Consider the following 18,811-nt stretch of genomic DNA (forward strand, 5'->3'; position numbering starts at 1 on the left):
CTCGCAAAGCCCCTTCCTAAAGCGTGTGTGTGTCCTCACAAAGCCCCTTCCTAAAGCGTGTGTGTGTCCTCACAAAGCCCCTTCCTAAAGCGTGTGTGTGTCCTCACAAAGCCCCTTCCTAAAGCGTGTGTGTGTCCTCACAAAGCCCCTTCCTAAAGCGTGTGTGTCTCCTCACAAAGCCCCTTCCTAAAGCGTGTGTGTCCTCACAAAGCCCTTTCCTAAAGCGTGTGTGTGTCCTCACAAAGCCCTTTCCTAAAGCGTGTGTGTCCTCACAAAGCCCTTTCCTAAAGCGTGTGTGTGTCCTCATAAAGCCCCTTCCTAAAGCGTGTGTGTGTCCTCACAAAGCCCCTTCCTAAAGCGTGTGTGTGTCCTCACAAAGCCCCTTCCTAAAGCGTGTGTGTGTCCTCACAAAGTCCCTTCCTAAAGCGTGTGTGTATGCTCACAAAACCCCTTCCTAAAGCGTGTGTGTCCTCACAAAGCCCTTTTCTAAAGCGTGTGTGTGTCCTCACAAAGTCCCTTCCTAAAGCGTGTGTGTCCTCACAAAGCCCCTTCCTAAAGCGTGTGTGTCCTCACAAAGCCCCTTCCTAAAGTGTGTGTGTCCTCACAAAGCCTCTTCCTAAAGCGTGTGTGTATGCTCACAAAACTCCTTCCTAAAGCGTGTGTGTGTCCTCACAAAGCCCTTTTCTAAAGCGTGTGTGTGTCCTCACAAAGCCCCTTCCTAAAGCGTGTGTGTCCTCACAAAGCCTCTTCCTAAAGCGTGTGTGTGTCCTCACAAAGCCTCTTCCTAAAGCGTGTGTGTGTTCTCACAAAGCCCCTTCCTAAAGCGTGTGTGTGTCCTCACAAAGCCTCTTCCTAAAGCGTGTGTGTGTCCTCACAAAGCCCCTTCCTAAAGCGTGTGTGTGTTCTCACAAAGCCCTTCCTAAAGCGTGTGTGTGTCCTCACAAAGCCCCTTCCTAAAGCATGTGTGTCCTCACAAAACCCCTTCCTAAAACGTGCGTGTGTGTGTGTGTGTCCTCACAGCTTAATGTGTTTGCTCAGAGCTGCACTGTAAAATATGTTTTCATTTACGTTGGAGCCACATTATGCAAATTAAAGCTTATTGCATTACGTTAATTGTTGTTAATTTGGCTCTCTGTCAGACTGCGGAGGGGTCCAGCTGCTTTAAACACATTAAAACTGAGTGCCGTCTTAATTCCCCGGGTGATTACACCTCAATGTTCACTCAGCGGCAAACCCTCCTCTGCAGTCGCGTGAACGTCACCTCAGGATTCGCACACCTGAATAAATAAAATCTGTCACTCAAATTTAGCTGTTCCTCCAGCGATCAGGTGTTGTCCTTACATACACGTCTGCTTCACGAATTCAAGTCATTACGATTTAAAACACGAGGAAATACAGTACTGTGCAAACCTTTTAGAATTCCTATGGAAACTCACCAGAAACATGTGCCACTTCATTTCTGCTCAAACATGATATGGAGCATAAAAAAACATTCTGTCTAATTTGCAGCGTATCCACAGCTGCAGACCCCCCCGTGTTCAGCTCACTGTACCTCTAAATAACTTGAACATTGCAGCAATCCAGCTCACTGATAGTCATGATGAATGCTGCAGTGTTTGATTAGACTCCTGGAAGGGTCAACAAGAAGAAAGACGGATATCTTCTACAACAAGTAAATACACCCCACCCACCCCCTTCACTCCAAACAACGACATTACCGCCGTAGGACCACAACCGGACCAAATCATCCCCACATTAATGTTCCCATTAGTCCTGGGACGAACATGAGTCGTGGTAGGACGTCTTAACGAGTGAGGCTGAAGGTGGAGGTTTCCATAGCAACTACAGACAGCGTCCACTGAACTCCTGCATAGTCCCTGGTGCCCACTGGTGCCGCTGTGTAGCCCCAGGTTCCATAGTAGCTGAGAGTCTACGACTCCCTATCTACAGGTGGTTGAAGGTCATGTGACTCCCCCCTCCACTGCTGGGTGGAGGTCATGTGACTGCCCGTCTCTGCATTTGCTGGTAGACTTATCTTATAAAAAGTGGCTATTTTGACAAATTACCCTGAGGTCAGACCAGAGTTACATTTGATCACTCCAAATCGGTTATGGGTCATGTCATCATCATCATTATTTTCAACTGCTTATCTGGGATCAGGTCGTGGGGGCAACAGCTCCAGCAGGGGACCCCAGACTTTCCTTTCCTGGGCCACATTGACCACCTCTGACTCGGGGATCCCGAGGCGTTCCCAGGCCATTGTGGAGATATAATCTCTCCACGTAATCCTGGATCTTCCCCGGGGTCTCCTCCCAGATGGACGCACCTGGAACATCACCCTATTGAAGGCACCTAGGGGGCATCCTTACCAGATGCCTGAACCACCTCATCTGGCTCCTTTCAACATGAAGGAAGAGTGGCTCTGCTCCGTGTTCCCCATGGATGACAGAGCTTCTCACCTTACCTCTAAGGGAGACACCAGCCACCCTCCTAAGGAAGCCCATTTAGGCCACTTGTGCCTGCGATCTAGTTCTTTCAGTCATGACTCAACTCTCACAACCATAGGTGAGAGCAGGAATGAAGACTGACCAGTAGATCGAGATTTTCATCACAACAGTACAGTAGAGCAAATGTAACACCACCCATGCCGCCCCGATTCTCTGGCCAATCTCACACTCCATCGTCCCCTCACTCGTGAACAAGACCCTGAGGTACTTGAACCCCTTCACTTGGGGGCAAGACCTCATTCTCTACCCAGAGTAAGCAATACATCAGTTTCTAGCTGAGAACCATGGCCTCAGATTTAGAGGTGCTGATCCTCATCCCAGCTGCTTCACACTCTGCTGTGATCCAGTGAATGTTGGAGGTCACAGGCCAATGAAGCCAATAGGACCACATCATTTGCAGAAAGCAGTGATGAGACCCTGAGCTCACCAAACCGGAAACCCTCCTCCCCCCGACTACGCCTCGATATCCTGTCCATAAATATCACAAACAGGATTGGTGACAAGGCGCAGGCCTGGCGGAGGCCAACCTCCACCAGAAAGGAGTCTGACTTACTGCCGAACACCCGGACACAGCTCTCACTTCATGAGTACAGAGACTGGATGGCCCTGAGAAGGGACCCACTCACTTCATACTCCCGCAGCAACTCCCACAGTATCTCTCGGGGTGCCCGATCATACGCCTTCTCCAAGTCCACAAAACACATGTAGACTGGATGGGCATACTCCCAGGGACCCTCCAGGATCCTTGTAATAGTGAAGAGCTGGTCGGTTGTTCCACGACCAGGACGGAACCCTTCATTGTTCCTCTTCAATCAGAGGTTTGACTATCGGCCGAACCCTCCTTTCCAGCACCCTGGAGTAGACTTTACCTGTGTAGCTGGCACACACTCTCTGGTCCCCCTTTGTAAATGTGGGGACCACCACCCCAGTTCTCCATTGAACGTTGAACAGTTGAACATTGAACATTGAAGAGACGTCCTGGGTCATGTATTGGTTATTTCTGCTCTCCATGTTATTCTGTTTCTGGTATTATTATCATTATTATTATTATTATTATTATCATTATTATTATTACATCCACCAAGAATGTAATAAAATCATCTGTGTTTATTTATTTATCTGTCTGTCTGTTAGTGAGATTATGTAAAAACTACTGCACGGATTTTGACAAAATTTTCACCAGATTGATATTCGGCCAAGGAAGACTCATTTAAGTTTTGGAGGTGATCTGAACCCAGATTTGGATTCTGGATCAAGATTTCATTTTATATAGACTTTGAAGGATTACGTCAAAACTACTTCACGGATTCTCAACAAATTTGCACCACAGATAGATATTAGGGCATGAAAGATTCTACTGAATTTTGGAGGTGATCCAGATCCGCGGACATCAGAAATCTTCACTCTTGTTATTCTTATTATTGTCCTCTATGTTATTATGTTGATTCTCTCCCGAGTTCAGACACTTGTAGTTTCTGGCATTCCGGGTTCATGTGTCTCTGTAGTTCCTCATGTAATTGTTTGGTTGCCTTTATAATCACCATTAAATATTTCCCTCATCGCCACACTGTTCTGATTGACCTGGGTTCAGTCCTGCTTTCTTGCACCCTGAGTCTCAGTGCTTCCGGTGTTTTGCCTCCCTGTTACAGACCTTTGCTGTCATTCCAAGTTCCCCGAGTTTGGCCTTTCGCCTATAGTTTGTCTGTCCTGTCTATATGTGTGTCCTTGTGACAAACTGGCGTCCTGCCCAGGGTGAACCCCGCCTCACACCCCATGACAGCTGGAATAGGCTCCAGCCCCTGTGACACTTAATTGGAGTAAGAGGTTGAAGATGAGCGAGCGAGCTGTAACATAAGAGAATGTGGAAAAAGTGGAGAACTGTGAATACTTTCTGGATGAATGCACTAATGTACTGTTTGTACTTTGGATAACCTGCATGCTACTCTGTCTGAAAGACTGTTGCAAGTTGGACTGATCCCCCGTGTGCCTGAGCTCTGCCTGCATGACTGCCCAAGCCTCCTATCTGCAGTTTAAAGAACTGCTACTCCCCCTTTGAACTCCTCTGTAGACAATAAACCAGTTGTTGCCGACCTTCATTGTGGTTCTCTGCGCTGTGGTCCTCTGCCTGGTCATTACAACAGCTGCATCAAAACCTTTGCTTTGTTATCTCTCTTGCCAGATAAGGTGTTTTTCAGGAATGTAGTTTTGACATCACAAAGGGCTATAAATCTACCTCTGAAGGCTTTGGCGGCGGTAATAATGGTAAATGGTACTGGGCATTATTACAGTGTGAACAGAGGTTTGTACTGTGTTTCAGTTTGATCCATTAAGAGGACGATTCTTTGGTTTTCTCACAGCGTGTGAGAAGTTCACGGCATAAATCAGGTCAGTATTTAAATTAATGCACTTCAGCTGGTGTCTCAGGGTAAAAGTGAACAAAGAGTGGACCAGTGTGATTTATTAAATATTAATGAGAGAACTGGGAATTCAGCTGATGGAAGAGATAAGAATATTTTTATGGGGAGATTAAGACAACAAGGACATACTGAGACAAACGGTGCAAGTATGTCACATATTTGTGTGTTGGCATCAAAACTAACAAGTGTGTTTGTGTGAGAATGCAGCGGCGAGCTACAGACCTTTAATAAAAGGCACCCAGTTGGAAAATTGCTTATGAATCTGTCTGACTCTGAAAGCCGACTGGCTGTAGGAAGCCAAACCTCAGACGGCAGAGGCAGAACCGTGCCTGACCTACATTCTGGTGCTGGAATTCAATCCCAGTCAACCATCACAAGAAAGACGCACAGACATGAAGTGACACCAAAGCTGAAACAATTAGTCCGTTCATTGATTAGTCATGCCACACAAAAAGAAACAAAAAATGCCTTTAATAATCTTTTATGCCATCAACCAAGAAAGGCAAAAAATAATAAATGTGTTTCCCAAACATGTGTGGACATTATAGAGCTTTATGATGTCATAAAGCAAGACTGACAGCAGAGATCAAGAAAATATCAAAATTTAAAGAAAATATATGTTGTGATGAAAGAATATTAAAGATCAAAGGAAACACTATTTCATAACTTACACACACACACACATATATATATATATATATATATATATATATATATATATATACACACACACTCAACAAAATATAAACGCAACACTTTTGGTTTTGCTCCCATTTTGTATGAGATGAACTCAAAGATCTAAAACTTTTTCCACATACACAATATCACCATTTCCCTCAAATATTGTTCACAAACCAGTCTAAATCTGTGATAGTGAACACTTCTCCTTTGCTGAGATAATCCATCCCACCTCACAGGTGTGCCATATCAAGATGCTGATTAGACACCATGATTAGTGCACAGGTGTGCCTTAGACTGCCCACAATAAAAGGCCACTCTGAAAGGTGCAGTTTTGTTTTATTGGGGGGGATACCAGTCAGTATCTGGTGTGACCACCATTTGCCTCATGCAGTGTAACACATCTCCTTCACATAGAGTTGATCAGGTTGTCAATTGTGGCCTGTGGAATGTTGGTCCACTCTTCAATGGCTGTGCGAAGTTGCTGTATATTGGCAGGAACTGGTACACGCTGTCGTATACGCCAGTCCAGAGCATCCCAAACATGCTCAATGGGTGACATGTCCGGTGAGTATGCCGGCCATGCAAGAACTGGGACATTTTCAGCTTCCAAGAATTGTGTACAGATCCTTGCAACATGGGGCCGTGCATTATCCTGCTGCAACATGAGGTGATGTTCTTGGATGTATGGCACAACAATGGACCTCAGGATCTCATCACGGTATCTCTGTGCATTCAAAATGCCATCAATAAAAAGCACCTGTGTTCTTCGTCCATAACAGACGCCTGCCCATACCATAACCCCACCGCCACCATGGGCCACTGGATCCACAACATTGACATCAGAAAACCGCTCACCCACACGATGCCACACACGCTGTCTGCCATCTGCCCTGAACAGTGTGAACCAGAATTTATCCGTGAAGAGAACACCTCTCCAACGTGCCAAACGCCAGCGAATGTGAGCATTTGCCCACTCAAGTCGGTTACAACGACGAACTGGAGTCAGGTCGAGACCCCGATGAGGATGACGAGCATGCAGATGAGCTTCCCTGAGACGGTTTCTGACAGTTTGTGCAGAAATTCTTTGGTTATGCAAACCGATTGTTTCAGCAGCTGTCCGAGTGGCTGGTCTCAGACGATCTTGGAGGTGAACATGCTGGATGTGGAGGTCCTGGGCTGGTGTGGTTACACGTGGTCTGTGGTTGTGAGGCTGGTTGGATGTACTGCCAAATTCTCTGAAACGCCTTTGGAGACGGCTTATGGTAGAGAAATGAACATTCAATACACAAGCAACAGCTCTGGTTGACATTCCTGCTGTCAGCATGCCAATTGCACGCTCCCTCAAATCGTGCGACATCTGTGGCATTGTGCTGTGTGATAAAACTGCACCTTTCAGAGTGGCCTTTTATTGTGGGCAGTCTAAGGCACACCTGTGCACTAATCATGGTGTCTAATCAGCATCTTGATATGGCACACCTGTGAGGTGGGATGGATTATCTCAGCAAAGGAGAAGTGCTCACTATCACAGATTTAGACTGGTTTGTGAACAATATTTGAGGGAAATGGTGATATTGTGTATGTGGAAAAAGTTTTAGATCTTTGAGTTCATCTCATACAAAATGGGAGCAAAACCAAAAGTGTTGCGTTTATATTTTTGTTGAGTGTATATATATGCAATTTGTTTTTTCCTGCATTTATTACGAGGTTGACATGTTGACATGTTTTATGATGTTTTTCACATCTTCCTCCACTTTCCACACCAGCACCGTCTGAATTAACTGAACAGTCGGGGATCCATCCAAAGGTTGGATGAATCTGAATGAGATCATTTTTTCATCTCACTGTGGACTGACAGCCTCCATTTGGGTTTAAGATGGTAATAAAATATAAACATGAAATAATATGAAGTCATTATGAGATATTTCAATTCAATGTGCAATTGTGTTGGCAGTGATATTTAACACTGCCACGGAGGTCATGTGATCAGCAGCCAGAAAATCGGTCCTACTGAAGAGGAAGAACTCAGTAAAGTTTAATGTTGATCAGGATCTCAGTGTGTATTTTGTCATTTTAAGCTTTTCATTTACATTGAGACATTTCTGGATATTTCAATCAGTAGTTCAGACTTTTTGGGGGGGGGGGGGGTGTAACGATGTAACTGTTCAAGATTAAAAACTTGTACCTTTTTGTCACTTTTTATGTTTCTTATGAATGGATATTAATACTTCAAAAACCCTTTCAGCCAATTTTTGACTGTTACCCAAATTATTAATTATATACGATGGTTCTAAGGTCCAGGGTTGCTGGTGTTTATCCCCAGATTCTGTTGTGTGAACTGGATGAGAGTCTGTGAGTCCCCCTGGATGAGGCACCAGCTCATCACAGGTTACTTCCCCAGTCATGGTCAGTGCCCATTTACAGCTGGGTGGACTGGGACAATGCTGATGAAGTGTCTTGTCCAAAGCCACACACAAGTAGTGTGACTGGTAACCCAACTGCACTGAGCGACCCGCTCCTCAGTCTTCTCAAGAGGACAACTAATCATGTTTGGTTTCCACCCTTTTTTGCTTGGAGTCTTTCTTGATGCAACTCCAGATGTGCAAAGACAATGGCTAGACTGGGTCTTGATCCCAGCACCTTCTTGCCAGGAAGTGAGTTTTTTTAATGCCTACTAATCCACTAATCTCAATGGAACTTCAGTCATACATATAATCAATAACTGATATTTCATGCAGATCAGTATCTATTCCTGATAAATATATAATACTGGTCTCAAATTTCTGTTTCAATTGAATGGGAAAGTGTGTTCAAACCTGAGACTGGTAGTGTACATACACCCACTAAGCAGTGATGTAAAAAAAAAAAGAAGAAATTATTCTGCAAAGATGATAATGTTGGTCATGATAATGATGGACATGAAACTGTTGGACATGAAACTGTTGGACATGATAATGTTGGACATGATAATGTTGGTCATGATAACCATGGACATGACAACGATGGTGTGCGGTTATCCCGAGCATGCAGCGGTCAGACTCGGTGAAAAGCTGAAGTCTGGGACTAGTACTCACTCGGCACTCTGTTGATGGCTCGGAGCGGCCTCAGCACACGGACCGTCCTCACCGCTGAAAAACTTACATTCTGCAGGTTGAGAGAATATTCCAACATCCTACGACACACAGAGAGAGAAGCAGAATATATGTGTGAGAAAAACTGGACATCCTGCTGAGATCATCTGGGAATAAGAACAGAAAACTTGAAGGACGTGTTAAAGCTCCAGTCTGTAGGATTTAGTGTCATCTAGTGGTGAGGTTACAGACAGCATTATTATTTTTGATTCCTCATGTTTATTTTCTTTTGTGTTTTGGCCTCACTGCAAAATGATGAGCTGGTATGTCGTTTTTGGGAAACATGGCGGTGCAACATGAAGGCCTCCATGAGGGGGCGCTCTCGTGCAGATATGAAGGACTCATTTTAAACTCTTGAAAACTCAATGATTTGTTGTTGAAGGTAATTATACACTAATGAGCAGATGGTCATGAATGTTACATTGCACAATAACCCCTTTAATAACCCCTTTAATCCTGCAGACTGTAGCTTTAATTAATCATCTTACTCAAACTTTCATTCCAAAACTTTTCAGCCTGGTTTTTTTTTTATATTAAAAATTCTTGTTTTTCTGCTTGATACACAAAGCGACCTCCACCTAATGTTTGTGTATCTGACAAACGCTCACATATAATCCCACACATGCACACAATCAGCCTTCAAAGGAGCCAGAAACATGTGCGTCCGCATTCATACGGCGGCGCCGGCGAGCAAATCGCTCCTTGCCATGAGGAGGATGTGGCGTCTGTGCTGCACAGAAGCATCAGATCAGCGCGGCTCGTAACCTCGAGACACACAAACACTTCACAGCCTCTTTGGAGGCTCTGTGAGGCGGCGATGGGAGGTCAGAAGGTCAGCGCTCAGACGAGAGCGCCGCTGTGGAATGGTGGCGAGGAAAAAAAACAAAAGTAAAAACAGAAGTTTTCTTTCTCGGTCAGCATTCACCATCTTTTTGCGAGCAGATGCTGAGCACATGTGGAGCTCTCAGGGGCGTGAGGACGAAGGAATTCCCTCCTCGTACTGAATCCAAGTCGGTCTGTCTGACAAATCCACAACACATGTCGGACAGCGTGTGTGTGTGTGCGCACATCTGACATGCACCTGAAGTGCACGTTTCTCCCATGATGAATCTACGTGAGGGCATTTGACGGATCTGTTTAACCAACATACAAACTGCTGCACGCGCTGAGGTCCGGTGTTGCCGACTGAACGGTCCCCCCTAAAAATCAGTCCCCCCTGCCTTTACTGTGCATGTGTCATTAGCCGCGGTTCACTGATTAACACCTCGTTTCTGCTTCAGACTGCCTCCAGTCATCATCTCTCAGCCACAGATATCTGAAGCTTTTCTACAACAATCATTTTCACATAAATTCAGCATTTTTTCATCAGAAAAGACAGAGGAAGCGATCAGAGCGCTACACAAGCTGCTAGCTGATGCGTTCACTGCGCATTGGTCATTTCAAAGTGTCACAGATTAAAAGCTCGTTTCTGCTTCAAACTGACTTTAGAATGATTTAAGAGGTTTTACTTTGTCATCTGTCATTGTCATCAAAAGCTGCAGAATGATGGAAAAAAAAATGTTAAATGTCAAGGTGACAGGTCAAAATTTGTCCCAGTACATAGGGGATATTTAGACCGTGAAATGTGGTTCATTGGGGAAAGCTCTACCTGTGGCAGTGGTGGATCTGGACACGTTCAGCGATGACAAATGGAGGTAAACATAAATTAATGCGGACAGAATTCAAAGATTTTCAGCGTTTCAAACAGTAATTGTGAGCAGAAAAAAAGATTATAGTTTTTTTTTGGGGGGGGTGCCCCTGGAATCCCCTAGCAGGGGTGTGTCCACACACAACCAAGATACCATGACCCCCCTGCCACACACACACACACACACCCCTGACGCTAGGTCCGCCCCTGCTCTGGCTCCTATTAAACAACATGAATAAGAAGTCATATATCAACTTCCTATTGGTCAAATGACTTCTGACCCCTGAGCCACCCTGAGAGGTCCAACTCAAAGTGGCAACAGCTGACCTCAAACAATCTGAAGCCGGTACACTTTAAACGTGGTCTCTTGAGATAAAGCAGCCCCAGTTTGGACAGACGACTCCACAGAATCTCAGGTTTGAATCCCAAAGCGTTCATTTGCTGGAGCTGGTGTTGAGCGTCGCTGGTGGAGGCGCCTCTTCCCCTCCATAAATAGTTCAGCAGATAGACCTACGAGCTGCACTTTGGCTCCGAGTGCTTCCAAACACCAGCTTCCATTTAATGGCGTGCGAGCTGCATTTCGCACTGTGGCGTTATCGTGATACCAAAGTGAAACCTGGTTTAAGCGCCGCAGTCACGCTACAAACAGCAAAGCAGCGCACTGCAAATATTAGAGTAAATTTTCCTCAGACAGAGTTCCACAAACAAAGTTAAAAGAGAATGATGAATGATATGTGCTGAAGAAAAGTCCGTGCAAAAACACTTGCTGCCTCTGATGAGACCCAGATGAAGCTCGCTGGATTGGGTGAAAACCCGAACCTTCTCCCCTCATCAGGAATGAAGAAACAGCCGAGGAGAAATGGAGTGTGTCAAACAAACAGACAGAAGTCGTGCACTGTTTTAGTCAGAGTCCGTGCCAATGTTGATGATGCTGACACAGAAGAAGGGCAGCGGCAGGAGGAGGAGGAGGGAGAAATGAGAAGCAGGCAAGGCCGGGGAGGTCGTACCTCCAGGGGGACTCGCGTGAGGTGAAGTTCTAAACACACAAAAACACCAGCAGACTGCAGAAGGGGAGAAAAAAAAAAACATCTTGTCACAAAAACGGCCCAGAAATCAGCAGAAGCTCAAACTCTAAGAACAATCTAATAATTCACAATACAAATTTGTCTGGGTGCGCGCGCAGAGCGCCGCTGCCACGACAGACAAGCACATGAGAAATCGTGCAGGATTCCGGGTACACGGACCGAAGCACAAACTCGGTGCAACGATACACACACACACACACACAAGGTCCTATAATAGGAAAGTTACGACCGGCAGCTCAGGAACGCAGAACCTTTATTTGTCTGCAAACATCTGGCTGTCCACTTCTTGTCTGATTTCCTCAGTGTCAAATCCCACAGTTTCTTTGATGTTGTGTAACATTCATACAAAGAAATGTGAGACTCCAGCTGGCAGCCGTGTGACGACCTCGTTATACCGAGCGTCTGAGTTTGCAACTGTGGTGCATCCAGACTACGATCCAGGCTTTCAATGACTTCCTGGCCTTGAAATCTCTCATTACTACATCTAGAACTGATAAAGCTTTTCTGGATAAAGAGCTAAATGTCTTCAAGGAACTAGTGCTAGTGGTTGAATTGTGTCTAACTGTAATTAGGATGGTTAAATGCAGAGGACACATTTTGTTGTATTTATGTACATATGTACAAAGACAGTAAAGGCTCTTTTTCTTCTTCTTAAACAAGTCCAGTTGACCCAACTCAACCTGGATGACTGAGAATCTCCAGAGACAGTTGACGCAACTCAACCAACTTGGACACCATGACTTGGATGAATGAGAATCTCCAGAGACAGTTGATCCAACTCAACCAACTTGGACACCATGACCTGGATGACTGAGAATCTCCAGAGACAGTTGATCCAACTCAACCAACTTGGACACCATGACCTGGATGACTGAGAATCTCCAGAGACAGTTGATCCAACTCAACCAACTTGGACACCATGACCTGGATGACTGAGAATCTCCAGAGACAGTTGACCCAACTCAACCAACTTGGACACCATGACCTGGATGACTGAGAATCTCCAGAGACAGTTGATCCAATTCAACCAACTTGGACACCATGACCTGGATGACTGAGAATCTCCAGAGACAGTTGACCCAACTCAACCAACTTGGACACCATGACCTGGATGACTGAGAATCTCCAGAGACAGTTGACCCAACTCAACCAACGTGGACACCATGACCTGGATGACTGAGAATCTCCAGAGACAGTTGACCCAACTCAACCAACTTGGACACCATGACCTGGATGACTGAGAATCTCCAGAGACAGTTGATCCAACTCAACCAACTTCGACACCATGACCTGGATGACTGAGAATCTCCAGAGACAGTTGACGCAACTTAACCAACTTCGACACCATGACCTGGATGACTGAGAATCTCCAGAGACAGTTGACGCAACTTAACCAACTTGGACACCATGACCTGGATGACTGAGAATCTCCAGAGACAGTTGACCCAACTCAACCAACTTGGACACCATGACCTGGATGACTGAGAATCTCCAGAGACAGTTGACGCAACTTAACCAACTTGGACACCATGACCTGGATGACTGAGAATCTCCAGAGACAGTTGACCCAACTCAACCAACTTGGACACCATGACCTGGATGACTGAGAATCTCCAGAGACAGTTGATCCAACTCAACCAACTTGGACACCATGACCTGGATGACTGAGAATCTCTAGAGACAGTTGACCCAACTCAACCAACTTGGACACCATGACCTGGATGACTGAGAATCTCCAGAGACAGTTGATCCAACTCAACCAACTTGGACACCATGACCTGGATGACTGAGAATCTCCAGAGACAGTTGACCCAACTCAACCAACTTGGACACCATGACCTGGATGACTGAGAATCTCCAGAGACAGTTGATCCAACTCAACCAACTTGGACACCATGACCTGGATGACTGAGAATCTCCAGAGACAGTTGATCCAACTCAACCAATTTGGACACCATGACCTGGATGACTGAGAGACAGCTGGAGTAAGTGATTGAAGATGCGTGATTGGTTGATTGAGTGTGGGCAGTCCTGTAAATTATACTTGAGTGCGACCTATCCTCCTGAAAAACCAAGTGTTTGTTACTACTAATAATTCTAATCCAATTACATTTTTTCCACAAATCTGATTGGTTAGTCGTGTGAGATTTCAGACTGTATAATATCAGGTGTAGGGTGGCAAAATATTTGACCATTTTACATGTGGATGTATTACTCCGCGCACTGACAGTGCACGCTGCTACACAGGTGTCAATAATGGCGGTGTCAGCTCAGAGCGAGAGCAAGTCGCGTAGGGGCGATGATGCAGAAATGGGTGACATTGATGTGGATTCTGATACTGTTTCATATTTGATGGATTTTCACATTTTGATGTATTACTCTGTGCTCTGACCGGTGTTGGAGCGACGCTGTGTCATGGTTAGCTTCGCCAACTGAATTACAGACAGAAAAATAAACCGTGCAAACGATGGAATTGGATTAGAATGGGAATAACCCTGTTGTGTCTGATGATTTGCAGACGTTCATGCTGGATTATGGTCACAAATATCCATTTTACCAGCTCTGCTAACGCGTCGCAGGTAAAACTCCTTTTTAAAGCTCAGTTTGCGACTGTATAACCAGCATGAACATCCATAAATCATCAGACACAACAGGGTTATTCCCTAATTAGATCAGAAAAGGTGGTTTATGGACCATGTTTTCCTTGACCTTTGACCTTTGGCCAAACTATTCCAAAATCTAATCACATGTGGAGATCTATCAAAGTAATGTTCCCCATCAAATGTGAAGGAAATTCTTCCAGATGTTTTTGAGTCGTCTTCTCCAAAAATGAAAAAGATGCCAAACCCACCCTCTTATCAAGACCTGCTCTCAAATCTAATGTGTCCTTCCTTGGACTGTTGGACTAGGCTCCGCCCCTCCAGCAAGATTCATCAAGATTCTTTCAGTGGTTTTTGCACAATCTTGCTAAAAGTCAAACAGACAATCTGGGTCAAAGGTCAGAATGTGTTTATAAGTTTAACTGTTTGATCCAACAGCAACAATTCAAACATCAAAATACATCAAAGTCAAAGATTTGATTTGACTTCAAAAAATACATTTTTTTTCCATATATAAAATATATAAATAATGATCCATTATCATTCAAATGTATCTGACTGACAGCTTTTCAGATGGATGCATTCAGATTTCAAACATCTGATCCCTTTCTCAGCGATAATCTCTCTTCTTCTGTGGTTTTGGGGATTAATATGACTCATCTGTTGTCTATTGTGATTTTTCTTTCATCACATATTGTTTCCATTTTATTCGCCTCCACATCACCGACAGCCAAGTTGTCATATTAGACGTTTGTTGGCAAATGGATGAAGTGTGACGGACAGGTCTTTGTGCATCGACTACCCTGTGTGTGTGTGTGTGTGTGTGTGTGCGTGTGTGTAACATATTGTTAAAGTGGAAAAGTGTGTGGGTACAATGGTGATAAGGTGAAACCACAATCAAAGCGTGTGGCGTGGCCGCTCGGAGGACGTCTCGTGAGAAGTTTGATGGAATTAAAGGACGTGTGTGTGGGATGGTTGGGGAAACGAGGAGAAGCACAGATGGAGTGCTTTCATGCTGAATCAGATTCAAGGCTTTTCAACAGCAACACGTTCTGCCAACATCCCACTCTGCTGCTTCCACAAACTTCTCCACACTCATCAGCAACTTACAATAAACGCACAAGGCATCGTGTCCCCTGTAGTTACGGTTGACACGGGGACCAAACCACATTTACAGCTCAGCCTCAGTCTATTATGGCCTACACAAAACATATGGTGGTCATCCAGGGTGGTAACTGTAGCTACGTAGGAGTCAATTAATTCTGACACAAGGATCAAAATTTTAAAATGGTCCAGTCATATTGTAAAATATATCACATTATTTATGTGATCATAAAGATTCCAAAAAGGTATCGTTTGGCCCATCTGTGACTGAATGTTACAGAGATATGGGGTAAAACAGGAAGAACGTTGACAAAGGTCAATTTCAGTTTGTACAGGAGTCAAAAGTTAAAATGGCTCCAATTTTGGTAAAAAAAAAAAAGATGCTGCAAATTATTGGTTGAGTTAAGTGGGTTTTAAAAAGGAACAGTTTGCACCATATGTCCTGTTTAGTTATGTTACAGGGTAACATATGTCACATGTCACAGAATCCAATGGACGTTGACCTTGTTTGACCTTTACTTTGGAGACCAAATATTCTACACAGTCAGAACTATTCCATTTACTAATTTAGCTTGCTCAACTAATAATTTTAATCTTTTTTTTTTTTTTACCAAAATTAAAGAAGCTGTAATTTTTGACCCCTGTATAAACTGAAAATGTGATGATACTCAGTTATACATGCCGATAACTGCTGGTAATCTCATCCACATAAAATCCATAGAAGATTGAAATGCATCAGTGAGAAGCTGGATGTCTAGGAACTTCCTACTTTTAAACTCTGATGAGATTGAAATGATGGTTCTTGGTCGAGTGAGACATCGGCATCAATTTGACAAATGTGGTTGTGGAATCCATTAGCTTAGCGGAGAATTTAATGCAGAAAATCCACTAATGTGATAGTGCAGTTTATTTGCCAGGGAGGAAAATTCAACAAGTTGAGACTATGGCCTGCTTCTGTAGTCGTGTCCATAAAATTCATAGAGGGATATGCTTTCCAAACTTAATACCCATTACTATATTGGATGATGTTGAAATTGAGGATGGCCAAGTGGTTGTTCCAGCAATAGCAAAGATTTTGTCTCTGCTACCTACAACTCGTGTGGAATGTCTCAAACCTAAACCTACTTCTAGGCATCTTATACGAGTATATGCTGCTCTGGAACCACCCCTAAACCCAAACAGTTCAACTGTCAACCCCACTGAGGTCCTTAGTCTGGGTCTCATGAACATAAGATCACTGTCCTCAAAATCATTATTGATCAATGATCTAATTATTGATCATCACTTAGATATGATTGGCCTATGTGAAACCTGGCTTAAACCTACAGCCGTCCTCCCCTTAAATGAGGCCTGCCCACCAGCATATACATTTAATCACGTCCCTTGTGATGCGAAGCAAGGCGGGGGTGTTGCTCTTATTTATAAATCTAGGTTTAACTTATTAGCTGTTGGGATCACAAATATCACTCGTTTGAGCATATGATTCTCTGCTCAGGATATTACACATTGCCAAGGTCAGAAGAATAAAAATCAGTCGTATTACTTTGTCACTGTATATAGGCCTCCTGGCTCATATTCTGAATTCTTATATGAATTTGGTGCATTCATCTCTAACTTGTCAACTAGTGTAAATAACATTCTGATCATTGGTGACTTTAACATTCATATAAATAAGTCTTCTGATCCCCTCTGCAAATCATTTATGGAAATTGTGGATGCATCAGGATTTCGGCAATGCATTCGGGATTCGACGCACATTAGTGGAAATACCCTGGATCTGGTTCTCGCACGTGGTATTGCTGTCATGAATACTGACATCATGCCTCTTACATCAGTGATCTCTGATCACTCACTTATTAAGTTTACAGTTTCGCTGCGGTGTTTAGTGGAACAACAACCTTATATATCATTACGGCGATGCATCAACTCCTCAACTAAGACTGAACTCGAAGCTAGACTGCCTGATGTCTTAGCTTCACATTTGACAAATACCCAGTCAGTCAGAAAGTTTGACCACATTATACCCATTTTGGTGTCTCTTCACTGGCTTCCTATAAAATTATTCATGGACTTGCACCTCGCCAACCTAGCTGACCTAATTAAACCCTACGTACCGGCCCGGGCTCTGCGTTCTCAGGGTGCAGGACTATTTGTGAAAATCAAAGTTCATCTTGAAGCCCTTGTTGTGTCTATTTGTGCCTCCAAATCAACAACAACCCGGCATTTTCAGAGAATAAATAAATAAAAAAGCTGGATTTACATGCAGACACATTAACAGCCAATGCTATTTTAAACCCAAGATGGCACCAGGAGTCACGTGACTGTTTTTTTTCTGATTTGTCATGTCGCCACTTTCTCTAATCAAGGCACTCTAGCTCATGCTACCCGTCTGTGTCCTTGGACAAGACATTTAATCTACATTGTCTCAGTCCACCCAGCTTTAAACGGGTACCAGCTTGAGCGGGGGAAGTAACCTGTGCTGGACTGGCGTTCCGTCCAGGGAGGGGTTGTACTGCAGACTATTATCTGCTGGATGCGATGGGATCTGGAGATCAGCACCGGCACCAACAGGCCTCTGGGCTGATATAGAACTTACGCAAAACCTATGATGATGATTTTCATGAAGCTTGGTGGAGGTGTGGAACCAGAACCAAGGAAGAATCCAGTATATTTTGAGCAGATCTGGATCAAAAGGAAGATCCAGGATTTTTTTTTTTTCTGCTTTCTGTTTATAGATATTTTCATTCATTTCTGGGTCATCTGATCTGGGTGCTGGAACTGTGGGTGGTTGCAGGATGTTCTTGCTTGTAGACAGAAGTCCTGGTCCAGATCCTGAATCCAGCTGTAAATCCTGGGGAGCGGGGGGTGCAAGTTGATCTCCTGATCTGCCTTCAGCTCCGTAATGTATTTGGAGTTTTACATATACGTATCCTTGTGAGGCTTCAAAGCATTCTGATCACATGTCCACTCGACCTTCTTTATCGGTCTTTGCTGGATCAGACCGTGGCCCTGTCCCACGCTCCCTCCATCCCACAGACGGTCTGTTACAGTGGGGAGACAATCTAACGAACAGAGGAAAACCCTTATGGACGAGGACACACAGGACAAAAAAAAAAAACAACATTCCCCTTTTAGTGTCAGAGTGAGCGAAAGAGAGAGAGAGAAAGAGAGAAGATGGGAAAATGAGGAGGAAATGGAGAAAGAGTCCAACAGACTTGCTGTTTGACAGGAAACAGTTTGTTTAATGGTCATCACAAAAGTTGTGTCTCCCCCCCATCCACCAAACAGTCATTACTAATTTAGAACTTGTAGAAAAGAGAAGACGAGGGGGATTTGGACTCTTTCTTTTTTCTCACCTTGTTTGACGATGTGTTGAACATGTAGAATCAGCAGGAAGGTGCTGAGTTTGCGTTCTAAATATCAGGACATTATCAAATTCCTCATTTCCAGTATCCCAAAGATAATTTGAAATTAAGGGTCCGAAGACCACGGAGACACGAAGGGGACGTGGACAAAAATGGAGATAAGCGTCATTTTCATGTCCATACTTGGTTCTGATTACGTCCTCGTCATCTTCTCACAGAGTCCAATGCCGCCCCACT

The 18,811-nt window shown here is 44.2% G+C and overlaps 1 protein-coding gene across 1 annotated transcript in view; it reads right to left on the reverse strand.

The window, feature by feature from the left end:
• cacna1g (calcium channel, voltage-dependent, T type, alpha 1G subunit) overlaps positions 1–18,811 on the reverse strand; it is a 518,682-nt gene that overhangs the window by 296,313 nt on the left and 203,558 nt on the right. Inside the window, 1 exon segment of the mRNA XM_034194509.1 lies at positions 8,677–8,774. Coding sequence (XP_034050400.1) covers positions 8,677–8,774 — 98 coding nt within the window.

This window comes from Thalassophryne amazonica, chromosome 18, assembly GCF_902500255.1.
Source record: "Thalassophryne amazonica chromosome 18, fThaAma1.1, whole genome shotgun sequence".
Taxonomy (NCBI): Eukaryota; Metazoa; Chordata; class Actinopteri; order Batrachoidiformes; family Batrachoididae; genus Thalassophryne; species Thalassophryne amazonica.